Source organism: Festucalex cinctus, chromosome 18 (assembly GCF_051991245.1).
Source record: "Festucalex cinctus isolate MCC-2025b chromosome 18, RoL_Fcin_1.0, whole genome shotgun sequence".
NCBI lineage: Eukaryota > Metazoa > Chordata > Actinopteri > Syngnathiformes > Syngnathidae > Festucalex > Festucalex cinctus.
Window position 1 is genome coordinate 98,686 of NC_135428.1, and position 25,417 is coordinate 124,102.

Sequence of the window (25,417 nt, forward strand, 5' to 3'; positions counted from 1 at the left end):
TTCAAAGCGACCTGAATGTTGACTTCATGTGCGTTTGGAAAAAACAAGTCAAACTCAGGAGAGAGAAGAATCCCTTGAAAAGCAAACAATTTATTAAAACAAAATATGACAGTTGACGTGGAATTCCTCCTCAGTGCAACAAAACACAAAATTCTGCGACAAAGAAGAATGATTGCACTGGGTCAGGTTGGCGTGCAGTTCAACGGCTGCAACACTTCAACTTTGTGTTTGAAGTCCATCAAGTGAGAAAGAAAAACCGGATTTGGCCTCGTCCAGTGTGGCTCATTTCTACAGTCAAACGTCGGCCGTCGTCTCAACGCAACTAAATCGCATCATCGCACTCGCTCGCTTGCTTTCAAATAGCAATAAACATCCTCGGGGTTAAAAAAAATCTCTTGGAAATTATAATGTACAGTGATGAATTGAGCCAACTGTGAGCAAAAATAAATTAAAAACAAAAGAAGAAGGCACACTTTGGCATCTGTGGGACAAAACAAGCAAAGGCAAGCATGAACGAATTTTGGAAATGGCCCCAAAAATAAAACCCCCAAAGCAAAACGACATGGTTTCAATATCAACGCTTCCTTGTTGTCAAGCAACAAGCGTGTAGAAGAGGAGGACAAGCTTGAGGAAAGCGAGCGTCGGCTCACGTGCTGGACGAGTCCTGATAGGGAACAAACTTGGAGAGTTTGCCAAGCGAGCCCATCGGACTGGGGAAGTCGTCGGCGTCGCTGATCTTGAAGAAGGCGTCCCGCTCTTTCCTCTTGCTGCTCAGACTCTCCTCCAGCGCCTGTCGCACATGCAGCAACACCCCAACAATTGAGCAAAGTCCAAAGCTGCCGCCGCAGATCCCTTTTGGAGCGAGCAAGCAAGCGGCCAATCAATTTCTCCTTCAGGGTTTGGACTTCCCGGATCCGCTTTGTGTTGAAAGCACGCCGACGCGGACGCTCATTCGCGTTCGCCTTTGTTGTGTGAAACGCTCAAATGCAAACGTTTTGGCGAGGTGAGGAAATGAAAGGTACCTGCTTGCGTGGTTTCAGCTCCTCCCGCCATTTCTTCAGCTCCTGGTTGTGATGCTCGTCCACTTGCTTGAGCTTGAGCGTCTCGTTCTCCACCTGCATGTGGCACTTCTCGTTCTGAGGCCGGCAGAGACAACGTGGCGGGCGGGTCAGGAAGCGGCGCCCTCGGACAAAGGCAAACTTGCGTACCTGCAGCTGCTTGAGCTCTCGGATGTTGGCGTCGCACTCGCCCAGCTTCTCCCGCATTTTGTTGTCGTGCTTCTGCTGCTGGTGCTGCCGCTCCGCCTTCTGACGTTTCTCCTCCTGCTGGGAAAACTTGACAGGGAAAACAAACCATTTTCAATCTTGACTCATCGGTTCAAGCTGTTGGCATCTCAGTTGGTTTGTCCAACAAACAAACAAACAATCTGGATGGCAATCCATCCCAAAGTCGATTGATGGACTCGTGCTTGTTCGCTGGCTAAACACTTTTGACTTCCTCTCCAATTTTCACCACAAAAGGAGGTGACATTTGAAAAACACGACAATATCTGCATATGCGCGTTGAGGAGTTAGCGTCCTGCACCTGTTTGATCTTGTCTCGGTCCTCGGAGGAGGGGATGACTTTGGAGTTCATGTTGAGACTCCTCTTGAACATGGCCAAGCGGGCTTTGGCTTCGTTGCGCTGGATCTTGGGCAGGCGGTTCCTCTCCTGCTGCTGGCAAGCTTTCAGAAGCTCGATCATGCGCTGGTTGTAGCACTGCATGTGTTCCACCTCCTGGAGCGGAAGGACATCGCGTCACGTCAACCCGTCACCGTTCGTGCAAGCATATTGTCGTAGTTACGAATTCATGTTTTCCCTCCTCTCAGCAGCGATTCTCTCTCTCCAAAGTGGCTCATTTGCGTACGTTTTGTGCTCTTTTCTCTCATGACACAAGATGGTTCCGAAGGCCTGAAGATTGCTTGGGAAGGTGCTTTTTGTGTCAAGGAAATTCACATTGAGCAGAAGAAAAGAAAAAAATGGAGCCTGGCTTGTCACCATCTTTTTTTTCGTTTGTCCTCTTTCAACTCCCACATGACATCCAGCAACATCCCATTGACACCCTTCCAATTTCAAATTCAACATTTTTCTCATTCCACATCATTTGTTGACTTTTGCCGCAAGCAAAATGGGACGGACGGATGTTGGTCAAGTGCAATGACCAGCCACCAGGAGGTTTGGGGTTCGAATCCCAACTCCGTCTGTACATTGCAAATGTGTCCCTTGACACGAGAGCATAACCAACCAGATGCCCGAGCCAGCTGAGGTGGCTCGGGCATCTGGTTGGGATGCCCTCCCTGGAGAGGCGTTGCGGGCATGTCCCACCCACCTAGGGAGGGAGGCCCCCGGGGACCACCCTTGAAGTGGCTGGGGAGAGGGAAGTCCGCACGGGCTTCCCTCCTAAAACTGCTGCCAGCCGCGACCCCCCCGGATAAGCGGAAGGTCATGGATGCATTTGAGTTGTTTTGGATACAAACTATTTGATTTCCATTTGAACGAGCAAATCCGAGCATCCATGCATCCCTAATCCACGTGCGAGCGACGCTGACCATGATGAGGTTACCTTTCCGTGCTTTTTGAGGAGGAGATGTCGATGCAGGAAATATCGCTCCTTGAGCTGCTGCTTGAGGAGCTGATGTCGCTCGTGGAGGCTCTTTTCCTCCAATTCCCACAGCGACGATTCGCGATCTGAGCAAAGAGGACGGACGGACGGACGGACGCCATCGTCAGGCAGACGCTGACCATGGAAGTCACGCACGCACGCACGCACCTCGCATGAGCTGCTGCTTCCTCATGAGACAATCGCGCTCGGTGTCGGCAATCTCCTTCTTGTTGTTGAAGAGGATTTGGTTGACGGCCGAGTCCAGCTGCTTCTTCTGAGCGGCCACAAATTCTTCCTCCTGAAGACATGAAATGAGGATGAGGATGATGAGGATGATGATGATGATGATGATCTTCTCTTTCAAGGCACCTCTCGTTGCCGGATTTCTTGGAAGGCATTCATGCGGAGTTTCAATTGTTCTTTGCGCTCGCTTCTCGGCAGCTTGTCCACCGATTGTTTTAACTGCAAAAAAAATAGAAGAGGATTCACAAGTCGTTAATGTCGTCAAAGGGGCTCAAAAGTCTTGACCAGCCAAACATTTTCTTGTCTGTCCAAAGAGCACATTGTGACGACGATGACGTTTGCGGAGTTGCCCGACAAAATGCGTTTTCATCCGTCTCATTTTGTTGGGCTAACAACCAATCACAGCTCAGTGATTGAGTGTTTGCTCCATCCTGCCAAACTGACACACTAAGAAATGTTTTTTTTGTTTGTTTGTTTTTTTGAAATGTTTGTCAATTGTAATGTGTGCGCTCCATCCAGATGAGTAAAAACGGTCAGTGGAGTGAAGCCTCATACCGAATTGCACCTTTTTGCATTTGATGGCAAGACATCAATTTGTTCATTTTTTTTTGGTCCATTTTGAGGAGGAGGGGGAGGAGCCTGCGTTTGGAGGCGGTGTACCTACTTCCTTCTTCTTGTGTTTGACTTGATCCTGAAAGTCGTGGTACTCGCGCTGCTGCTCCGTTTTAATGCGTTTGCTCTCGTCTTTCAGTTTATTTTGGTGCTCCGCCTCCATCTTCTCGATGGTCTGCTTCTGATGCTTCTCCAGGTTCTCCATCTCCACGTCATAGAACTTCTTTTTGGCCTGCCACGGGATAAAAAAAATAAATAAAAGATACACGAGAAGAAAAAGTGGCAAGAAGTGGCACCCTCCTTCACAACTTGTTTGGGGGAAATGCTGGCACTCAAATCACACAAGTTCCGACTTCAACAATCTCACACACATGCACAATTGAACTTTTTTTTTAGCATGCATTGAAGGGTGAATTTAAGTCATTTGGTGTCCTGTTTTGACCAATTGTTGCTCTCTTAGCCGATGAAATGCATCCGAGTATGCACGAGAGGGTGGCGTGGGCCACCGTAGCGTGTCCTGGAATTTGATTCAAGCATTTGCGGGAGTTATGAAAGGAACGACGCGATTGACGATGGCGCCGGAGAAATTCCAATCAGTGGAAGCAGTCGACAGTTACATATTCTTCTAAAACATGTTAGTAGATAATGAGGATGTTGAAAATTGTTACGGCTTTGGAACGGAACGGACGAGCAATAATTAGCACCCCGACGTTATTTCAACTGCGCTCCAGTGTTGAAGGGAAAGATGCGACATTTGTTTGTTGATTTTTCAAAAAAAAATAAAAAATATATATTGAAGGTTTATAATAATAAACTTATGTTTGTGTGAACGCCACGGGTGTACACTTTGAAATGTTTTGGAATGATGTTTCCATCATCTGCTTCAGGAGTGGAGAAATCAATTATGTTTCGTATTGTTGAATTTCCAGTAAACTTCCGGTTCTCCATTTTGGAGACATGTTTTGCCGGCCGCTTTCGGTTACCTTGCCGGCACCCATTTTTTGTGTGCGAATGGACAAAATGTGTGACGGGACTGCTGTCGGGTTGCATCTCACACTCATTTCCTGCTCGAAGCGTTTGTTCATTTGCTCTTTCTGCGCTTCCAGTTTGGCGTGCAGCTGAGCCAGCGATCGTTGCTCCTCCTTCTGCAGCAAACGCAGCTCGCGCAGCTCCTGGCGCCTGCGCGCACAAAAGAGCGGCTTCAGTTAGGTTGGGACGGTCGCCAGTTTGATAGCGCCAGGTGACGTCGTAAGACGGCATCAATGGAGACTTTTTTTTTTTGGGCGAACACGTGATCAACAAACAGGTGAAGCTGCCGAGGATAAGAAGAAGATGTTTGTTAGTTTGCTCGCCGGTCATACCTGAGGAATCGCATCTCCTCGTCCTTCTTCTCGTCGTCCCTGATGATCTTGGAGGTGGTGACGCTCACCTCCACGCCGTCAACCACAAACTTCCTGGTTCGCTTCAGAGTCTTCCGCGAGTAGTCCTGCGGCAAGCAAAGCGGAGGTCAAAGGTCGGGAAAGCAACTCGTTCAATTAGGTGCGACTTAGTCACGCAATCGTTTGGTAAGCCACTCCGCATTCATTCCATTTGACACTTTTTGTGTCAGACTTTATGATATAAGAATTTGTTTGTTGTGGTATAGAAGAGCGCTGCCAACAGATACTTGCCAACAAGCAACATCACTGGCCAAAAGCTTCAAAAAATTGTCCTCAATTGGCCTCAAAAAGTTTGTTCAACCATTAACATGACATCATCAATACTTTTAATTGGTTCAGAATTGCTATCTGACCAAAAGTATACATTTGTGGAAAATATAGGAAGGGAGGATATGTAACGCTCTTTTTTTTTTCTTTTTTTTTCCCTGCACAAAAGAGCGTACTGTTTGAGAATACATGGAACATTTAACATTCACTGCCTTTGACAAGTATACTTGTCAATTGTATTTTTTAGAGCGGTGCTAAATGGGGGCGAATCTGAGCATGCTCCACTGTAAATATCAAACTTGGAAACAACTTTACTGATGCCCAACCACCGGTAGATGACATCATAGCCCCATTTTATAGGAAATAAACACAGTTTCAGAGTCCATGGGAGAAATGGCTGTATTTTGGCAAACCTACATTTTTCTGCTGTCAATTATAAAAGAACGGGACGGGACAAAAAGTAGGGAGTCTATTCTGTTATTTGGTAGATTCGGTTTATATATAATTATTGAATGGAATATCACGTGAGTATTGGAAATGTAAAAATTTTCTATAATGACTGGCAGTGAATGAGTTAATGACAAAAAATAAAAGAGGCTTTTAGGAGTGACTCCCAACACTTTGTGCAAAATATTGCAATCGCAGGCCAATAAGTGAGATAAGAAAGCATGATGTCCGCCATCAAATTTGATCGGTAAGTGCTGGTAAAGGATCGCGCAGGCAAAACGTATATATATATATATATATATATATATATATATATATATATATATATATATATATATATATATATATATATATATATATATATCGGTGAGTTTTCGATTCTAAAGCTGTCATTTTGCAACAGCGTTGTTGTTTTCATCGTTTCGTAAGGTCACAGGTGCATGTGCAAATGGAAACGCCAACATTGCACCTCCCGTGCGCGCTGAAAACAAACCTGGGCAAGACGACAATCGTCCCCAGTGCACTCTCACTTTCTTGACACCGACTGCTCCGCCTTTGCACTTTTCAAAGTCTAAAGACGGAGGAGGTGGACTCACCCTTGCCGATCCGACCAAGTCGTCCTTATTCCAAGACTTCACGCTGTCCGTCTCCAAGGCGCCCGCGTGCGAGTATCGCACGCTATTGATCCGTCCGTTGATGTACGGCGAGACGGCGTCGGGTCCCGTCGACGCTCGCTCCGTGTTCATCCTGTTGAGGATGCCGCTGGGGCCCGAAGCGGCCGCGGCCAAAATGACTTCCGGAGCGTGGGCGGGAGCTCGCTCGTTCAACGTGTCAGTACTGGGGTCCGCGGATGCCGCGTTCCTGACCGCCTCCACGCCGTCAGCGCTTCCCTCAGATGCGTCCGATGGCGGCGGAGACGCCCCCGCAGACGCCTGCAAAATGCAACAAGATGCTGCTGGATACTCGCCCATCCGGGATAGTCACACTTCAAGCTCAAATCATCTGGAATGGCTCAGCAGTGAAAATCCGAGCATCAATCAAACGACTTTGTTGCGCGATTAATTTGTTTTTTTTTTCCAATGCAAAATGGCCGTACGTACCTTGTCTTCCTCCGACGTGGGCGTACTCTTGCCATCCTCGATGCCGGAGTCCGAGCTGGAAGTCTTGATAGACACGCCGCTCTCGTATTTGTCCGACTCGGGCCCCTCTCCCAAATGCTCCTTGGGGGGCCGATTGTGGCGCGGCAAGGGGACGGGGACGGCGGCGGTGTCCGGCTGGTCTCCCGCCGCCGAGACCGACTCGCCACGCCTTCCCACTAAAGGCTGCGCCGACGTCGGGGAGGTCGCAATGGGGCCGGACGGGCCCGAAGACTCGTCTCCTTCCAAACTGGTCTAACAGGCCACAGACAAGGAGACGACAGGATAATCATGCAAAGAAAAACAAACCGGAAGTACAGGAAGTCTTTTTATTCTTTCAACTGTGCTGCTGCCGCGGCCCAGTCCAAAGAGGTCCGCGGCCCGGTACCGGTCCGCGGCCCGGTGGTTGTGGATCACTGCTCTAGATAACTTTTTTTTTTTTTTTTTTTGAAATGCAACCGTTTGTAGCCATTGTGGAGCGTGGAAATGTATTTCATCTTGGGGACTCTTGCAACTAAACAGTGAAGGTTGAGCTGATTTTATTTTATTTTTTGTAAAAGCTGACGCAGAACAATGTGCGTCTATAAATCTTTAGCTTTTTTTTGTTCCATGCATGATGGCAACGTCTAAATGAAGAGCGCATCTGGCTGCCATTGTTCCAGTTACAGTTCTTTTGTTTTAAAGGGGAAGTGAAGCCAAAAAGATGAACTTGTATGCGCCTCTGCACTCGTCGAAACAACCGCAATTCATTCATGTCATTCAGACTGCGCTTGCTTGTGGAATTGGAATGAAGCAGCAAAATCGTCCTGTTTTCATCCGTCTCCAGTGGCTGGCGGCCATTTTGACACTTGCTGTCAACCGAGAATGGACTTCACGTGATTGGTCATCCCCCGAGCAAGTGCAAGTGACAATATGGGCGCCGGATTCTGCTGCTTTTGTCATAAATATTCATCACAAGATGGTTTTCCAAAGACAACTTTTGGCTCGACTTCCTCTCCAACGAACGACCAATCATTTCTGTCGCGTGTGCGGAAGTGACGCAGAAGATGGACACCACTTGGAGCTCAGTGATGACTACAGCAGTTGTGGATTCATTTGCTGATGGAGATGAGATGAACGTTTTGGTACCACAGTGAGATCCACGGCGGCGCCGCCGTCGTCGTCCTCGGCATCCTCGCCATTGTCGTCGATTTCCTCCAAGACTTCCGCCTTGGCCTCAGCCACCAGCTCCCTCAGCGGCCGGTTGCTCGTCACCGAGCTGACGAAAGGATGCTGCTTGCCGACAACAAACATAAGCAAAGAAAGGCAATCAGGCATTGGCTGCCACCGGACAGACGGACAGACACAAACGACGCCCGTGACGAGGGAGTGGGCTCCCTCCATACTTCAACATCTCCACATCTCCAAAATACATTTTTCTTCAACTCTTCCTTGCCAGAAAGTCTTGGGATCGAGAAAAGGTTCCCGCTTGACAATGTGACTTGGTTCAATGTTGACTTTTAGCCATCGAATCCTGTGTGAATATGAAACGGTCGCTCGGGCTGTCCAGGATGAAATCTCTTTGCTTGAATGTACCAACGAGAGGTGACTGCTGGCATGTGGGCGGCTTCAGTGGAACGCATCATGTGATGTGACCTTACTCACCCCCAAGAGTTGCACTGCAGTCGGACGAGTGTCGGGGTTCTTATCCAAAGCCCTCCTCAGGAAATCTTTGAACTCTTGCGACCTGCGCAAGACACCACACGAGCAGGCACATGAGCAAAACGCAAGATGGCGTCATGTAGCGCGCAAGCGTGTCGTGGCGACGGATGCCGTGTCGCGCTCAGATGACTTTCCGAAACGCCAGCCAGACAGCCGGCGCTCGACGCCGATGACGCTCACGCGCCATTTGCAGCACCTTTGTCGAGGCCGTCTTGCCGAAAAAGTCCTTGTTCAGCACTTCTCTTGCTCCAATGCCACCATGCGGAGGCGCATGTGCGCGCGTGTGTGTGTGTGTGTGTGTGTGTGTGTGTGTGTGAGGCCATGTGATGCATTGGACAGCACAAAGTGAAAAATACAATCTATCCATTTATTGCAATCAAGTGCAGAGAGGAGAAGGTGCCTTTTAGGAGGACACATTCTTTTGCAACTAATGTTTTTCGAAAACTCGTTTGCTTTTCCCTCTTTGTTCTTTCTTCTTGTCTGTCGGAAACTGACGTGAAAAGCAACAAATGTTCTTTCAACTCAACGTAAACTTCAGCTTGATAATCTTCTTGGTGATTCGATTTGTTCTTAATGGAAAAAGTGCATCCATCCATCAGGGGCATGCTATTCACGTGGATGATGAATTGGGACACGATTGTCGATTGTAGGAAAAGAAGCATTTCCAATTCATTACGTTTTACAGTTCTGAATTCTCACCATTTGTTTGGTTGATCCAGGGTGGGCGGGTCCGACTTGGTGATCTTGAGCAGCACCCGCATGGGGTTGAGGTCATGGTGCGGCGGTTCAATCTGAGCCAGTTCAATCAGCGTGATGCCCAGCGACCAGACGTCCGCCTTGTAGTCGTACGGCGCGTCCTTCATGGTCTCGCACATCACCACCTCCGGGGCCATCCTGATCGATGCACACACAAAATCAACATCAACAACAAGATCACTTTGCCGCTTAGCTCGTCTTTGCGACGTCGCCGCACCACTTTTGTGTTGCCGATCAGAGATTCAAACTTTTGCCGGCTAATGCGTCTTCTTCCACAGATGCGGATGGAATCCGACTGATTGGAATCCGCATTGATTCATGCATGGGAGAAAGAAGCCTGTTGTTGAAGGATGACGACTCAAGCCGAGCCTGGCAATCATTGCGATTCACTTGAGGGAGTTCAAATGGCAACATCAATCCGGGACTGTTCCACCAAGGCGGGACACTCTGGACAGTACTTCCAGCTGATTGGACGATGCCTGAACTTGTGCATGCCTACCAAACGTTTCTTTTGACCGCGGCAACGAATTTGAATGTTGTCGCAGTCGTAGCAGAAAAAAAAAGCACCGTTTTTACCAGCTAAAAAGTCACAAAGCGCCTCTCATTGTTTTTCAGCAAGGAAACGACGTCAGGACAGAATTCATTGCAGCGTCCGTTCGTCCACGTTCAGTTTGGTTGTTTGTTTGTTTGTTTGTTTGTTTGCCCCGGCCTTCATTGCAGCTTCATGTCCCGCCCTAAACAGTTCCTGATGGGTCAGTTGCCAACGGATCAGTGTGAGCAGTACACAAGATGGATCCTTGTGAAGAATTCAGCTTGCTTGCAAGCTTCACTCAAGTCTACAAAAGGAAACTCTGGCAGTCCAGTTGGTTCGGCTGAAGAGGAGGAACCACGGATGAGCATTTTTGGGGCGGACAATCCTGGTGGTGGTGGAGAGCCGCAGTCCTGCATCTTTTCCATGGCTCCCTCCTCCAACATAGCCAAGGATCCTGATCGGGTTTCTGATCATTCAACTCCAACACCCGTGTTGGAGGAGGGAGGCATGGAAAATGTTGCCTAACCCTGCTATGGATCATTTGTGACCCAAAGGTCAAAAGCATTTCCAGCATTTTCAGTTCCTACAAGTAACATTTTGCTTGAATTGAGTACACTTGGACTGGAGGGAGAGAGGAAAAAAAAGAAAGAAAAAAAAAAAAAAAAGTATGTGGCCCATATAGCATGTCAACCGGGATGCGTTCAACTCACCAATAAGGCGTACCGATGAAAGAGTCTCTTCTCTGGAGGGTTTTGCTGTTTTTAGCAGACACACCAAAATCAGCTAGAAAACAACAAAAACATGAGAGACGCTTGATTATTTGAAATGCAATTGTTCCGCTATTGCTGTATATCCGAAGCTACAGAAAAGAAGGTCCGTTGCCTGAAAATACTTGACCACCACCCTTTTTTAAGCCTGCACTTAAAAACACCCCATAGTCGAAATAAATAAAGAAAGAAATTAAATTACTTGAGGTTAAAGTTACTCAAGTGTCAATCCATGATGTTGTTGTTGGGTGTTTACGGCGAGGTCATGTCGTGAAGGGTAACTCGACAAGTTTGGCAGTTTCAAGTGCAAAGGCACCTGGGAAGGATTTCCTCTCACAACTGCGTCACTCAAGTGAATGAAACGGCGCCTTTAGCGACACGGCAGCCAGGCCTTTTCCACAAAGCATCTTTTTCATGCCATGAATGAACAACTGAAAAAAGGGCATTGAACTTCAAAGTGGTCCAGTTTGTAAATGAGTCACTGCGATGACTTAACAAGTGTCAAGATGATAGCTGCATCAACAAAACAAACAAATGAAGAACAATCCCCGGTTCAGTAAAATTTAAAAAACAAACTAACAGTCATGTTGTGTAATCAGACTACACTTTGGTTGGTTTTTGGTATGACGTCACTAGGAAGCAGGTCAAACCAGTTTTAGCCAAAGTATTAATAGAGCAGAGATGCGCTCCACTTCCTTTTCTAAAAATACGCGTGGATTCGTTTTCATTTTCAAAATGATATACATGAGCTTCATTCACGTCTGTTGCTTCAAATGTCAGCGCTGCCTTGAATGGCAGATTCAAGAAAGTGTGGTTGAAATGTTGAACACGCTGTGTATGAGAGACATGTTTGCAGGCACCCATGCCAAAAGTTCAAGCCATAAGCTGCAATGGAATATGAAATCCACTTTCCAATAAATTCTTTTGAATTTAGTCTCGTCAAAACGGTCTTTGTGAATGTTTGCACGGCAGATTTACTCAAACGGCCAATTCCCCATTTTCTTCTCATGCTACATATCCCCCCTTCTGCGTGCCACGGGCAGAATCAAGTGGCCAGTTCAGCCTCACCTAGTTTGATGTCGCCATCCGCCATGAGGAGGACGTTGCCGGCCTTTAGGTCTCGGTGGATGATCTTGATGCTGTGGAGGTAGGCCAGAGCCTCCAGCATCTGCCGGCACACCACTGAAATCTGCGGCTCCGTCAGTCCTCGATCCAACTCTGAGCAAAGGGGAAAAAAAACATTTGCAAATCTCCTCAAAAGAAGATCAACAAAAGGTCTGCGTTGCCAATCCTGGATGGCAGATCTGAGCATGCGGATTACAGTGTGAAAAACGGGCAGTGGAGGACTCCGCTGGGCCTGCTGGCCGGGCCGTTCAAGGCCAAATGCGGTTCCCGAGCATTTGGGGACAAAAAGACGCCACTTACCTAACATTGTGGCATCCACGGCTCCTCCTGGACAAAACTCAATCATGATCTGGGGAAGGAAAAGCAACATTGTCACTTGCTCATTCACTTTAGTCCAACAAACAGCATCTCAATGTGTCGAGCTGATGGCGATTGTGATGGAAATGCCTTCCGAGTTTCAAATATTCAGAAACCCAAACTTTCACGAGATTATATATATATATATATATATATATATATATATAAATATATATCACTTTAACAATTGAGTCACCTTTATATTTATGGATTGCTCTACATTTCAATGTTCAATACTCTTGAGAATTAAAAGTTAATTGCTCTTCAAAAGGTTGTACGTCAATTATTATGCTCCAATATAGGTATCAAACATCAATAATAGTATCGTTTATCATATTGTAAGGAAATATATCCTCCTAAACGATGAGTTCTTGTGAAGAGTGACAATACGCATCACAATAGCCACATATCTCAAACGATACAACAAGGCAATAAATACATATCCCCATATTTTCACCATTTTTTTTTATTATGATGGATGGAAAACACGTTTTCTTCTTGTAGGTCAGCAGCACTTCCGGTGAACCGCGAGCGCCGTGCCTGGTCCAAATGTGTGCACACTGCATAACAAGGAATGGCCGGGAAACTTTTTCAATGAACGTGCAATACCGATTCTGAAGCCTCCGTATCAATACGAATATTGCAAAGAGGAACGATACATAAAAACTCTCAAAGGGTCTTATTTTTTTCCGGATTGAGTGGATGCCAGGGAATTAATCATGTGAGAAAACAAATGTGGTCAAAGTGCTTGAATGGACTCAGAACAGACTTCAGAAAGTTGAGAGCAGGATTCGTCTCCACATATAATAGCAGTTTAACAGTCAAGTCAAAAGACAGAGAGAGCAAGGGAAAAAAGAAAACAGGACACTCCCTAAAATGTCTTGTTGGCCAAAAGTAACAAGCAGCTTTCATTTCCTCTCAAACAGTTTCGGACATGCGAGTGTGCACGCGCGCGCACAAGCACTCTCACATGTGGCGTCGTGTAGGGTCAGAAGGTCGTGAAATACAACAACTTTTATTCATCATTCCAAAGTCCCACCTGAATATGATTTTGCCTGCAAGTGACCTTGAGGTTGCATTTTGCACAATAATGTCGTCTGAAACTTTCAAATACTTGACAGCAGGGGTGGGCAATTCCAGTCCTCGGGGGTTGGCGTCGTGCAGGCTTTACAGGTTTCCCTCCCCCAACACACCTGATTCCAATGAACGGTCGTTATCAGGCTTATGCGCAGAGCTTGCTGATGATGATGATGATATGAATCAGGTGTGTTGGAGAAGGGAAATGTCCAAAAACCACTCCTGCTTTACAGGTTTTGATTTCCATTACAAGGCAATGTGAACGGGAAGGAAGACTTGAACGTGCAGAACTTTGTGAGCTATACAAGCAAAGAATCACTCCACACTTTTCTTTGCTTTCGGATCATATGAATGGTAAGATGATTATTATTTATCACAAACAACATTCATGTTGTCATGTTGAAAAAATAAATACATTGGTTTCGTCTGATCATGTTCAACAAAAGTGAATAAGAAGTTGTACAACACACAATGATTGTGAAATGTGGCTTTGATCTCCTTTTGGAAGGAAGTTCTTCCTATTGTCCGAGTAACTGTGCATCCGTTTCACAGTCTTTGGTTGTCATGTTCCAAAAAAACACAAAAAAAAGCCTCGGCATTGTATTGGAGACAGGCCAGGATTTTGTTTCACGCTTAAGTGCTTGTGTTGCAGGCAAAAACAAAAAGGCCAAGTAGGATCCGGTGCTGGAGATGGCAAATACCGCTGTAATATCTGCGCCATGAGCTGATGGCGTGCGTCGCGTCACGCCTCGCTATGACAACTCTGGCAAAACGTCAGCCAGTTTCAGTGCGGATAAAAAAGGAAGCGGATGCAACGCAATCCAGTCGACACAACTCGATCAGTCAAACGACCGCAAACTGATATGATTACCCAAACAATCCAATCGGAAAAAGATGCGTTTGCGACGTGAAATATGGAATGAGTGCGATCGAAACTTTGAACAGTTTTAACACTGCCGATTCTTGGTAAGGAATTAAGTAGCAGTGACGAATGCGCCCAGACTGGCCGAGCGACATTTTCACTTTGGGCTGGAACGTTTCATGCAGGCCACTTGCAGTTTGAGTGTGATGCCAATAAGCATATACACAAGTTGAACTTGAAGAAGGCAGCAGCTCCTGGATTTTTTTTTTTTTTTTTAGGCTTCCTTTCTGTCTCTAAATTGTAGACGTAGCAGTGTCCCTCCCTCTCCTTGTCACAGCTCTGTGATTTTCCCGCCTCACCAGCTGTAAAGAATGTCAAACTTCCCAGCGAGTCTCCGCAGTCCCCCGGCCGGAATCAAGTGCGAGCACATTCATTGTCATCTTCCGACAGCAAAGCCAAAACGTTGAAAAGTGCAACGTCATTCATGTCTCCTAGCAACCGCAGCCTGTGCCTCTCGTATGCGCACGCCAACATCATAAAGCAATCCTACCGTCGCCGTCCGTATGACGTCACCAGCAATTAAGCACAAGCATGACTTTCAAAACATCATCTGCCAAAGGCAAAGATGACGACCTGACATCACTTTTTTCACACGCATCTTCTACCTGGATATTTGATATTGGATTAGCAACATGATGTGACATCGTCAGGCAAGCGATGCTTGAGCGGATCACACGGCACGAGCTACGCGACATCCAAACAACTCAACATCAAACATCAAACGCGACTTTAAATTTTGTCTGCGACACACGTGACGGATCAAAATTGGGCCGGAGTCCGACCGAGGCGCTAAACTCATCGAGGAGGAAAAAAAAGATGTAAGACTCCATTCCCTTTCACTGCCCAGCTGATTTGAACTCTCTCTCTAATATCATATTATTGTTGGACTGTTATCTATGTTATAGTTATTAAGTGCAGGTTTGTTTTGGATCTCAAATCGCTTGGACGTGAATCTCATGCGTGTTGCGCTTTACAAGCTATGTGGTTCGAGTGGGCAGGCAAGGGCGTTTGTTGCATAAAATATCCGAGAGGAATCCACATCACCGCCGCACGGCATCAGCGGAATTCCAAGTATGGCCGACAACAACCATGACAACATGAGGATCGAGGGGGCGGGGCATTTGTGTGCATTCAGTGACGAGGATTTGCAAGAAGCAGGTCAAAATATTGTTCCGATTGGTGGCCGGCCGGGGCGCAACATGACTCTGACGACGTCTTTTGAAAAGATGGCTTGCAATTGCAAGAAGATTCCAAGTCAGAGCACAGAGAGAGGTCATTATTTTCCTGGCTGAAGATAGAAGAGGGAGGGGCTTGGACAACAATTTCCACAGTGAAAGGAACACAACTCAACTTCCTGACACAATCCCGCGGCAACATGAGGGTCAGGCTGGGGTCACCGCACATGCGTGATGTCACCCGCGGGATTTCAACTCCCGCTCTGTTGTCGTTACCCTTCACTTTTGAACAGTGAAAAAAAAAAAAAAAAAAGTCAAGTTTGTGGGAAATCTGCATTTTCCTACCCAGAGGTGGTTGTTGTAATAGAAGGCGTCCAGCAGCTTGACAATGTAGCGGTGGTCGCATTTGGCCAGGATTTCAATCTCAACCATGTAGTCCTCCAGCTCTTCCTCGCATTTGGTGGGGATGACTTTGGCCGCGGCCAGGACGCCCGTCTCCCTGTTGCACGCCTGGTGGACAAAAAAAAAAGGGCACAATTCAGACATTTGATCAAAAGCGCAAACGTGTCTTGACGGCTCACAAAACATTCAACTCAAGATGGCAATATTATGAACTGACTGACTTTTAGATGAGGAAACGTTTCATCAAATGGAGAGAAAGCACATTTGGCCCATTTGAATGAATGACTCTTACAAACACCAAAAATCAAACAGGAACTTGTGCTCCGCGCACAAACAAAATTTGTAAATATCTTCAGCACGTAAACTGAAGAGAGGACCAGTGTAAAAAAAAACAAAAAAAAGGTCTGCAGCTTTCTTGCTATTTCCCTGCACATGTTGTGTACACACCCAACAAGCAACAGGAAGCGGACAGAGCAAACAAGCAATTGACTTCGAATGTGGGAAACCGTCAACAGGAGGAGCTTGCTGCAGCTACACACTTCTTTACCCATCTCCCGCAGTGTGTGTGCAACAGACGCGGCCCCCAAGGTGCGAGTCAACAAGTCGTCAAGTGTCAGCCACTCGCTAAACAAGGCTGGAAACGCCAAGCACCAACTCAGATGCCAGAACGATCCTTTCACTCTCCTGTCAACATCTCATCTCGGCGCTCGCCGTCCTTCGCCACCAAAAGAGTTGGCCGGCGACGACGTCGTCGGATCACAATGACACTCAAGTGACACCGTACGAGGGACATACTTCTCTCGCAACAAAGCCAATCCAGCAATACGAACCACGCAAACTGTTTTTGCTACAAAAATCTAACTCGTGAAATTGAATTGGAAACCAAGTGAGTCGAATCATTGTTGCTCTAATAGGGATCAAATCAATGCACGATTATGTCGTCATTTGTGTACGCTGAGACTTTGTCAGCACAATTGAGAGCAATTTCTTGTCACTTTTCTCATTGTTTTGACAAACTTCAATTTCATCATCATCAAACCTGATGGCCCTCGTTTCTAATTGGGATCTTGAAAGTTCAGGGATGCAAATGTGTGCGTTTGTGGACACGGGCACGTCAGACAGGAAAGTGGCCACTTGAAATCTCCGAGTATGACGTCGGTGCTGTGGAATGTTTGGCCACATACACGAAAACTAAAACACACGCCAAACCTGAAAGATATGTTGCATTATTATTATTATCAGCATCCATAACAATGCCCGTTGAATGTGACATTTCTTGCTGGAAGCGCCTGAGGAGCGAGAATGTCAAACGTTACGAAGCTCTGACACACAAATGGGAGTGGCTTCACGTTTGTGACAAATGACTGCAGACGGTCACGGCACACTTTTCCCTTTATAGCTCCGTTTTCAAACTAAGTCAATGTTTCACAGTTTGTCTTTCTTTCCTGTCAGTCGTTTCGGGATTGGCAGACAACAGCGACCGAGCTCAAGCTGGCACGTCAAGTGGAACGGATTGTCACGGTTCAAAAAATGGCAATTGGAGTTCGAGTAAGCCGTCAACAACATCAACTGCCGTGAGTGACGCCACCAAACTCAAAAAGGTTGACCGGGGAACTTCTGGTTTTTCCTGTTTGGAATTCTCCGACAGACAGACGGACGGACGGACGGAGCCTTTCCTGTCAGACTTGTCACCTCGCTCACTGTGCATCGAACATCCGTCTTCATGTCAATGTTCTGCCATCCATCCGTCCGTCCTATTCAACACTTTGACTAAAAATAAGACGTGCTCAAATCCGACGGAACGCTTTACCGTGGGCCAGTTTGCTTTCATGACGGCCTAAACAATCCCGAGTTGAAGAGGCTACAAGCAAGTGGCCAGTTGGACGCTCAAATTATGGAGCGCTTTCTTGTTGGCAATCATGCAAATCCCGGAAAATCTTGCACCTGGTCAAACCTTCATTGTAATGACGTTTTGACACAATGAAACAATGGCTGGTGATACTTCGAGTCACAGCCACTGAAATGGCACGAAATGTGTTCTCTGCATTTGGCCCTGAAGGAGCAGCAGCAGCAACAGCGCCACCCTCGGACTCATTTGGTGTTCTAAGCGCGCAATTCCAAGTCGTCTTAATGACGAGTGTCAAGCAGGGAGGCAAATGGCTCCCATTTTTTAAGTCTTTGATATGAATTGAACCCACAACCTCACAGTCTACCACGAGGACACGTGGCTGAAAACATTTTTATCCCCATGAAAATGGCAGAATTTCACATTTCAAACCTTGGGTGAAAAGTTTTCCAAAATGCAGATTTTTGCAATTTTATTGTCTACGTTCAATGTACAGCCTGCTTTGCGATTGCATTCCACCTTTGTTGTCAGACCAAAAACTATGTGGAAACCGTTCATGTCGACTGTTTTTTTTAAATGGCATGTTTGCTGCTTTTCTGAAAAAAAAAATAAAATGTTGCCGGGAAGGTTGGTGACTAGTTTGTAACACCGACTGTGCTTAAGAACCGCAAGTCAGCCAAGATGTGCTTTGAACGCAGAAGCCACTAAAAAGATTTTAGTGGAAGAAGTGATGAATGTTCCAGCCGTGCTTCTGCTATCAATAGTCCCTGGTGAGAATTAATTGATTGTACATTTGATTATCAGTGCAATTTGAAAATCCCGGTTCTTCAGTTTAAAAATGTGCCCGTGACTTGACAATGACAAGCCTGCCTGAACAAAGTGGAGGGAGGGGCTGCCGGCATCCAGCGGAATAAGAAAGAAGGTCATTTGCGCGAGAGAAGTCACTTTGTTGTTGTGGTGGCATCAATGGCAGCATTTACAGACGGGAAGTGGGTGTGAAGCACATTACAAAGCGCCGCTTCAACTGCACGCCCAAAATAAAGACGCAACATGGTGGATGGAACATGCCGAAAACATTTCAAACATGCAAAAACGGGTCGGGGGGGGGGTGAGCTGGCTGACCACATGATGAAGGCGACAACAATTCCCATCAACAATCGCCGCTTCGAAGAGTGACGATGAGCAACTCACTTTGAAGCGCTTGAAAACGTTTGCAAGCCCCTCCGGAAGCGTGCCGGGACCACAAGCAGTATGATAGCACAAAAATGCCGGAAACGTTTTGAAAGGAGAGGACTTCCCCCCACCCCCCATTACGAGGCCACACCCTGCAGTGCCTGCACGCAACTTTCTTATCAGTCGCCGTGGGCCCAGCTGGCTCCTGAGATTACACACAAGCGGGCGGCCGTGACCTCACACGAGACGCAACTCAACTCAACACGAGACGCGTGTCGCTCCGGCACGTTTGTTTGCACGACCCAAGTTGAGCACAAGTCAAATCAAATCAAATGATTTTTCCCCCAAAAGAGGAAGTGTCCACACCCAAGTTCCACTGATGACGCTTACTCGAGTTTGTTTACGAAAGCAAACATCCAATTGGCATCAAACTGCCAGTTGAGCGGCCTTTCACTTGGACGGACGGACGGACGGACGGACGGCATTCCTGACAACGGGAGGTGTTAACCTGTCGTCACTTGAGCGGCGGCAACAGCAGGGAAACGGCCTAAGCGGCACCTGGCTCATTAATTAGTCAGGGGAAAATATTTGGAACTTCATTTGACACCCGTGCAGGCCTCTCTCCCATGAATGCAACTTTGTGAAGGGGGGTCAAATAAACAGTTAGGTGGGACACAAGGCCCAAGTCCAATTGGCCTTTTTTGATGGTTTGTTTTTACGTAAGAGTGATGACCACATTTCTCTATGACATGACACATTTTACCCATTACAAGCATGACGCTTAATAGATCAATATAATTATCACGTGGAATTATCACTGGAATACTTTTTGAGGGGCAAGTACAGATGTTGATGCCCAGGGTATATTATTAGTTGGATATTGAAAAAAACATCAGGGAATAAGATGTGAAAGATATTTCATGATACACAATGCCTAATGGAATAGTGGGAAAACGAGCGTTGTTTTGCTTTAAGACTTCCAGTAAAGCACTCACTGCTCACTGGTGAAAGGTCAAAGGCATCCACTGTACTCGGTGCACACACACTGGCGGCTTGTCCACCAGGAAACGAGTTGGCCAAACACATCCCGATGAAAGGCCAGCCAAAAGTTGCGCCACTCCTACTCGCCAGGAACGGACGGACGCTACACAAGCGAGCTTTCAAATGTTCCGGCCTGTAGCTGGATTCCCAAACGGGGATGTGATGTGAAGTGAAGTGATGTGATGTGATCGAACGTGCGTGCCTGATTTGAAAAAATGTGCTCAAGCGATCAAGGTGGCATTTCCAGAAACGTCGGCGGAACTCGTTGGTCTTGTTTGTTTTGGAAACATCAGGAAAAGGCACAAGATTGAAGACCTGTTGCCATGGAAATCCGACAATGTTATGTGCAGCGCACCTTTTTTACCAGTTGACGATCAAGAGAGCAACATTTTGATATGAAATATTTTTCTTCTTGTCTTTTAGGGAACAAGACAACAAAACAAGTTGATGAATGCGGGAAGTTTGGAGTTTGAAAACACATCCAATGAGCCTTGCATAAAAGCACCAAAGGCCCACCAATTGGATGGAATTTGGGCCAAAAGCAAATCTTACAAGCCTTTGAAATGTTCCTGATATCAGTTACAAGTCAGGTCAACTTTATTTCTATAGCCCTGAAATCACACAAGAGTGCCAAAGGGCTTCACCTGCCCACAGTTTACCACTAGCAACTCAAATTCACGTATTATTCATTGGCAACGAGCCGCAGCAAAATGTCAAGGATTCTTGCTTGGCTGATGAATCCAAGCAACTTTTGTTTCACTTGTTTCATCCCACCCAACCGAAGCATCTCATTCTCTAATGATTGATTCGGGAGGCAGTTATGCCATTGGGCTCAAGACATACATGCTCCTTGGCTAACTGCAGCAGGTGTAACAACAAAAGAAAATGGCATCAAAACACTTGAAAAAGGATATATATATATATATATATATATATATATACTGTATTAGAAAAAAATGAGATTGGAGTGCATTTGTAAGCGTAAAATATGTTCGTCAACCCTGGCCAGCCTGTTTTCCATTCCCAACCCTGGTCGGACCACTTTGACCGAATTCAGACCAAAAGGGAGTACACGCTTGTCAAATGTCAAGTGGAAAGCTCCGTGTCAGGTCAGGAGCACCTCGAAACACTCGAAACAAGTCGTGAAATACAAGAAAAGTTTGTGCCAACTCGATATGGCTCTCCGCGTTTTTTTTTTTTTTTTTTACCTTGTAGACTTTTCCAAAGGCGCCGTCGCCCAACTCGCCCACGACGTCCCACTGGTCGCTCGGATTGACGTCCCGGTGGACGTACTCGTACTGCTTGACTTTCTTTTTCATGTCGAGAGCGGGCAGGCGGAGGATTTTGCTGAATCTGGCCAGCGCCATTTCTTCAAACGTAAATATGTCTTTTGAGATATTCTCGTGGCAAGTTCAACGCGCGGCACGTGCACTGGCCATCCGAAGAACAAACTTGTCACAAAGCCTTGTTTATCTTCAAAGGCTTATTCCGTCGCGTCCGTGTCGTCACGGAGGTGAAAAGGTCACACATGTTCATCCATCCGTGAGAGCCACCTGCGGCCGGCAGTGCCTAGTCTGGAGCCGCTCGAGTCGACGACTGGTCGTGTGTCGTGGCCGCAGTGCCAACTTGTTGCCTCGGCTCGGTCGGGACTCGGAAGCAGCCGAAAGGAAAGCGCGGCCCCGCCTTACGTACGTCAAGCTCCGCCCACTGACCTCCGGGAAATGTAGTTTCTTTCAGGCAAACCTGTCATCCATTTGAACGTTCTGCAGGGTGAGGAGGAACTCCATTTCCGGATTTGGAGCGTCAGGTGAACAACTTTCGTCCCCCTTTGCTTGATTTAGCCCAGAATGGACGGATGCAGCCTTCCTGGTGTCTACTATCACGACAAAAAATATTTCATGGTGGACGAGTAATGTGTCAAAACGGATTATTAGCTACTACCACTACAGCCTCGCACAATCCGATTTGGAGTACAGGCAGTTCTTTAGCGCCCTCTTGTGGCAGATTGGGCTCATTGCCAACAAATTCTCTGTTGTCAGGCCTGGCTGTAGACAGCAAAGAAAATGACCAATACTAGCACTAGTTTTACTGCTATTGCTATTAATAAGACACATCTTCCTCATCCAATCAGTATATACAAGCCGAGTTTGGAAATAAACAAGCGAGTGACAGGTGATGTTTGTCTCGTTGGCAAGAAATAAATTCGCTTACAGAAAGACGGGTTCCGAATAGAGGTGCACTTTGAAACAGTGGACATGGAACATCACTTAGCACATACTACAATCAACACTTGTGCAACAAGCTTATGTATTCAACACTCAAATCCTTTCCTTGGAAATGTGACTTTTTGTTCGTCTATCTACAAACACAAAGTAAATGAACTTCTATATTGCCTCAAACGCTAAAATGAATTTTGTGAGTTGTTGAGATTGCACTGACACTCTTTGAACAATGTTAACTTTTGCAATAAATGTAAAACAACAACAACAACAACCAATTGTGTAATTCAGCTTGCAAGAGTCGACTGGATTCGTCTTAATTAAGAATGTAAATCCTAAATCATATTGACATTGTCATGAGTCACAAGGAGTGAGAAGGGTGAAATGTGAAGTGATTTGGAGTTGCCATTTGTCTTCCTTCAGGTTGTCACGAGCCATCAAGAAAGAAGCAAAAACGTCATCTCATTTTGCAGGACTCTTTTTGTCCCGGAATGAATGCAGAGCTTATCAACAGACCGACTGCTCAAGGAAAAGTTGCTGGCCGGGTCAACAGGTCAACAGGTCAACAGGTCGCTCGCTCAGGTGATGATCTCTGCTCGTTAGGAAGCCACCTTGATGAAAGCCATTTCATGCAAGTCTTCTTCCTTAACAAATGGAAATGGCCAATACGTTTTTGTGCGCAACAAAATGTTTGCTTTTTTTGAACCAATAAAATGAGAGCATGGAAAAGAAAATGTTTATTGACTTGAAAGCTTGCCAAAGATACAAAAGAAGACTGCCATGACGACATCATCACGCCGCTTTCATGCGCTGCAAGCGAACGAGTGTCGGCCAAAGTCGCGACTCGCTTCAAGTCTTGTCTTGAAACAAAACTTTTGGATTTCATGTGATGACAACCATAGAATGCAAAGCAGATGCCTTTCAATTCAAGCCTCACTGCTTTCCTCTTCCGACATCAGTACACAAAGTATTCAAAGAAGAAAATGACAAAGACGTTTAGCATATCCTTGACAGTTAAAACAAAAGAAACATTTTTGGAAATAATGACGACGCTTGAGACCAGTCAAGCCTTCCTTGTTGTAAAACTTTTTGTTTGTACTTCATTTCGTTGTCCAAAAACATTTGAAGAATTGATATTGATATTTGATATCATATGAACTCTTACAAAAGAAGATTTGTTCTAATACGTATTTTATAAAGGCCTCTTTCAGTCACCAAAACGTAGACGTTGCTTTATTCTTTTTTGGTCTCATACAGGAACATCGGCATCAATCCTCTGTCTACAAAATGGCAGCTTAACGAGGTTGCGCTTAGAACGAAGCAAAACCGATAACGGGGACGAGAAATTTGTTTGCTCAAGTTGATAATGCAGCTGCTGATTAATTGAATCGGGTTCGGGTATTTCGTGGAGCTCAAACGGAATCATCCGTTTTCAAACCGTTTTCAAATCTTTGCCGAAAGAAAAGAGAAAACGTACGATATTGCCTTTGTTTATGTGGCTTTTATATGCAAGTGGATTGAAGTCGATCCGACGAGACGAGAAATGTTGAAAATGTTCGTCTTTGGCAGGCAACGTGGATGGCTGAGCAAACGACTTTTTGTTTTTTTGGGCGGGTTTCCTGCCAACGATAGATGAGTGCTAGTAAAGGCTGCATTTGGGTTATGTTACCTAAACGTGCACAACCCCCCTCCCCTGAAATTGTAATGCTACGCTAGCACTCCTTTTGTAATGCTAATGTGGGCGATAACGAGCAGGAAACAAAAAAACAAAAAACTTTTGATTGGTTTTGATGTCATAAGGGGCATTTCCACCATCGGAACTTTTGGAGAACTTTTCAGTTTACCTTGGTAAAATTCAGTTTGCTCGTTTTTCCACCACCACCAATTTCCCCAGGGGGCATCCAAGTACTTATGTCGAAAGCAGCAGGGTCTTTCTGAGCCAGGCATGATGTGGTTGGTCAAATGATTATTATTTTTGGGGGTTTTTTTTTACACCGGCTGGGCTCATCAAACTCTTTTGAATGAATTACCAAGAACTCAAAGACGCTGTGGAAACACAATTCTAAATTCCCTGCTCAACCTTTACAACCCAGAACTGAAAGATCCTGGACTTGTTGGTGGGAAAGCATCGATTGTTGGAGTAAATAAAGTCGGCCTTCTTGCTGTATAGAAGCACAAGCAAAGTGTTGATGTTGTTTTGCGTCTCAAGCTTTCTTGCTCAAGTAATTGGAAGGGATCCAGCCCTCCACGTCTTCCGCAAGGTTCTTGCAGAACCACCAACCGCCGCTGTTCTTCTCCAGCACCTGGAAGAGCGCCCCCACCTTGAAGCTGGACGAGGGCTCGTCGCCGTCAAAGTCGGCCACGGCCAGGTACAGCTCGTCCTTGCTGGACTCCCTCAGCAGAGGTGGCAGCTTGTCTGCGGGCGGGCCGGGCTTGTCGCCTCTCGCTCGGAGGCCCGTCTTGGCTTCTTTGTCTTTGCTGGGGACGGGCGGCGAGAAGGCCTTCGCTTTCGGAGGCGGGGCTCTGTTGACTTGCGCCGCGGTCTTTGCGGGGTCCGGAGTGTCTTTGGAAGCGGCCGGGGCTTGGGTCTGGGTCGGGCCGGACGGGGTGCTTTTCTTGGGAGGAGGCGGTCTTCTCGGGGGTCTGGCGGGCGGCCAACTCTCTTGAGCGTGGCCGTTCACGTGCTTGGCCGGCAATTTGCCCCCGTCGCCGTTCTTGATCTGCAAGGGCGGCGCGCTGGGGAGGACCGGCGGGCCCCCGTTGCCACGGTCGAGCTCGCCGGCATCCCCGGCGGCTTTCGAAGGCCTCAGCTGACTTCTCAGGTTGCTGATGTCCACCTCGTTCTCTGCCGGCGGGTCCGGCTTGGGCTTGGGCTTGGGCTTGGGTCGGAGGAGCGGCTTGGGCTTGAGAAATGCCGGCGGGGGGGCCGCCTCCGCTTTCTCCTCCGCGACTTCGGCCTTGGGTTTGGGCGGCTGCTTGGGGACCGGCTTGAGGTTGAATTTCTTGACTTCTTTGGCGGAGACCTTGTGACCGCATTCGAGGCCCATCTCGTTGCGGAGGTGCAGCGCTTTGCTCTTGTCCTCTTTCTTTGCGTCTGCCGGTTTGTCCGGTTTGAAGGCTCCCGCCTTCGGCGCGGCCGGCGGCGCTTTAGGGGGCAAATGCTTGGAAGGGTCCGAGTCCAAACTCTTGTTGATGGACTCTCTTCGCGGGGGTAGAGCCGGCTTGTGGTCAGGCGGGGCCACGGGGGCCGGGGGCAGCGGTCCGGAGAAGGCGCCGGACTTCCAGTCCCGAAGCCTCGCTCGGGAGCAGGACTCGGGGGCCCCGGCGGGCTCGTCCGGCAAAGGCTTGGACCAGCGCTCGTCGGAAGAAGCGCCGTCCTCCATCTCGCTGGGCAGCGGCGCCAGGAAATTGGGCCGCGACGCGTTGCTGCTCTTCTTGTACTTGTCGATGAAGGTCGCCGGCGCCCAACCTTCCCGCTCGTCTATTTGGATGTACCACCAGCCGCTGCCGTTCTTCTCAATCACCTGGCGAGACGGAGC

The 25,417-nt window shown here is 47.1% G+C and overlaps 2 protein-coding genes across 7 annotated transcripts in view; both read right to left on the reverse strand.

The window, feature by feature from the left end:
• Positions 1-70: 70 nt before the first annotated feature.
• On the reverse strand, positions 71-21,332 carry stk10 (serine/threonine kinase 10). Of its 2 annotated transcripts, XM_077504300.1 has the most exons (20): positions 20,868-21,332; positions 15,543-15,707; positions 11,967-12,015; positions 11,610-11,759; positions 10,485-10,557; positions 9,186-9,380; positions 8,430-8,511; positions 7,914-8,057; positions 6,750-7,040; positions 6,246-6,581; positions 4,858-4,982; positions 4,552-4,675; positions 3,549-3,728; positions 3,011-3,103; positions 2,810-2,939; positions 2,603-2,727; positions 1,585-1,776; positions 1,209-1,334; positions 1,023-1,136; positions 71-790 (listed from the first exon to the last, which is right to left on the reverse strand). In XM_077504300.1, exons 1-20 carry the CDS (start codon positions 21,024-21,026, stop codon positions 647-649), a joined length of 2,997 nt encoding a protein of 998 aa, XP_077360426.1. In that variant the 5' UTR covers positions 21,027-21,332; the 3' UTR covers positions 71-646. The 2 variants fall into 2 exon arrangements, with proteins under 2 accessions (XP_077360426.1, XP_077360427.1); XM_077504301.1 differs by lacking the exons at positions 15,543-15,707; positions 20,868-21,332 and adding an exon at positions 14,322-14,434.
• A 1,270-nt stretch (positions 21,333-22,602) lies between these two features.
• Positions 22,603-25,417, reverse strand: part of sh3pxd2b (SH3 and PX domains 2B) — a 37,317-nt gene continuing 34,502 nt past the window's right edge. For all 5 annotated transcript variants that reach the window (XM_077504307.1, XM_077504306.1, XM_077504304.1 and 2 more), the window contains one exon: positions 22,603-25,402. In XM_077504307.1, coding sequence (XP_077360433.1) covers positions 24,083-25,402 — 1,320 coding nt within the window. In that variant the 3' untranslated portion in view covers positions 22,603-24,082. The remainder of the gene's footprint in view (positions 25,403-25,417) is intronic.

Bases quoted from the DNA above. Each gene is read 5' to 3' on its own strand.
- stk10 (XM_077504300.1), bottom strand. From the start codon at position 21,026: ATGGCGCTGGCCAGATTCAGCAAAATCCTCCGCCTGCCCGCTCTCGAC. The intron at 11,760-11,966 runs GTAAGTGGCGTC...CCCTTTGCTCAG, and splicing joins CGTGGATGCCACAATGTTAG to AGTTGGATCGAGGACTGACG. The intron at 1,777-2,602 runs GTAACCTCATCA...CTTCCGCTCCAG, and splicing joins TCCTCAAAAAGCACGGAAAG to GAGGTGGAACACATGCAGTG.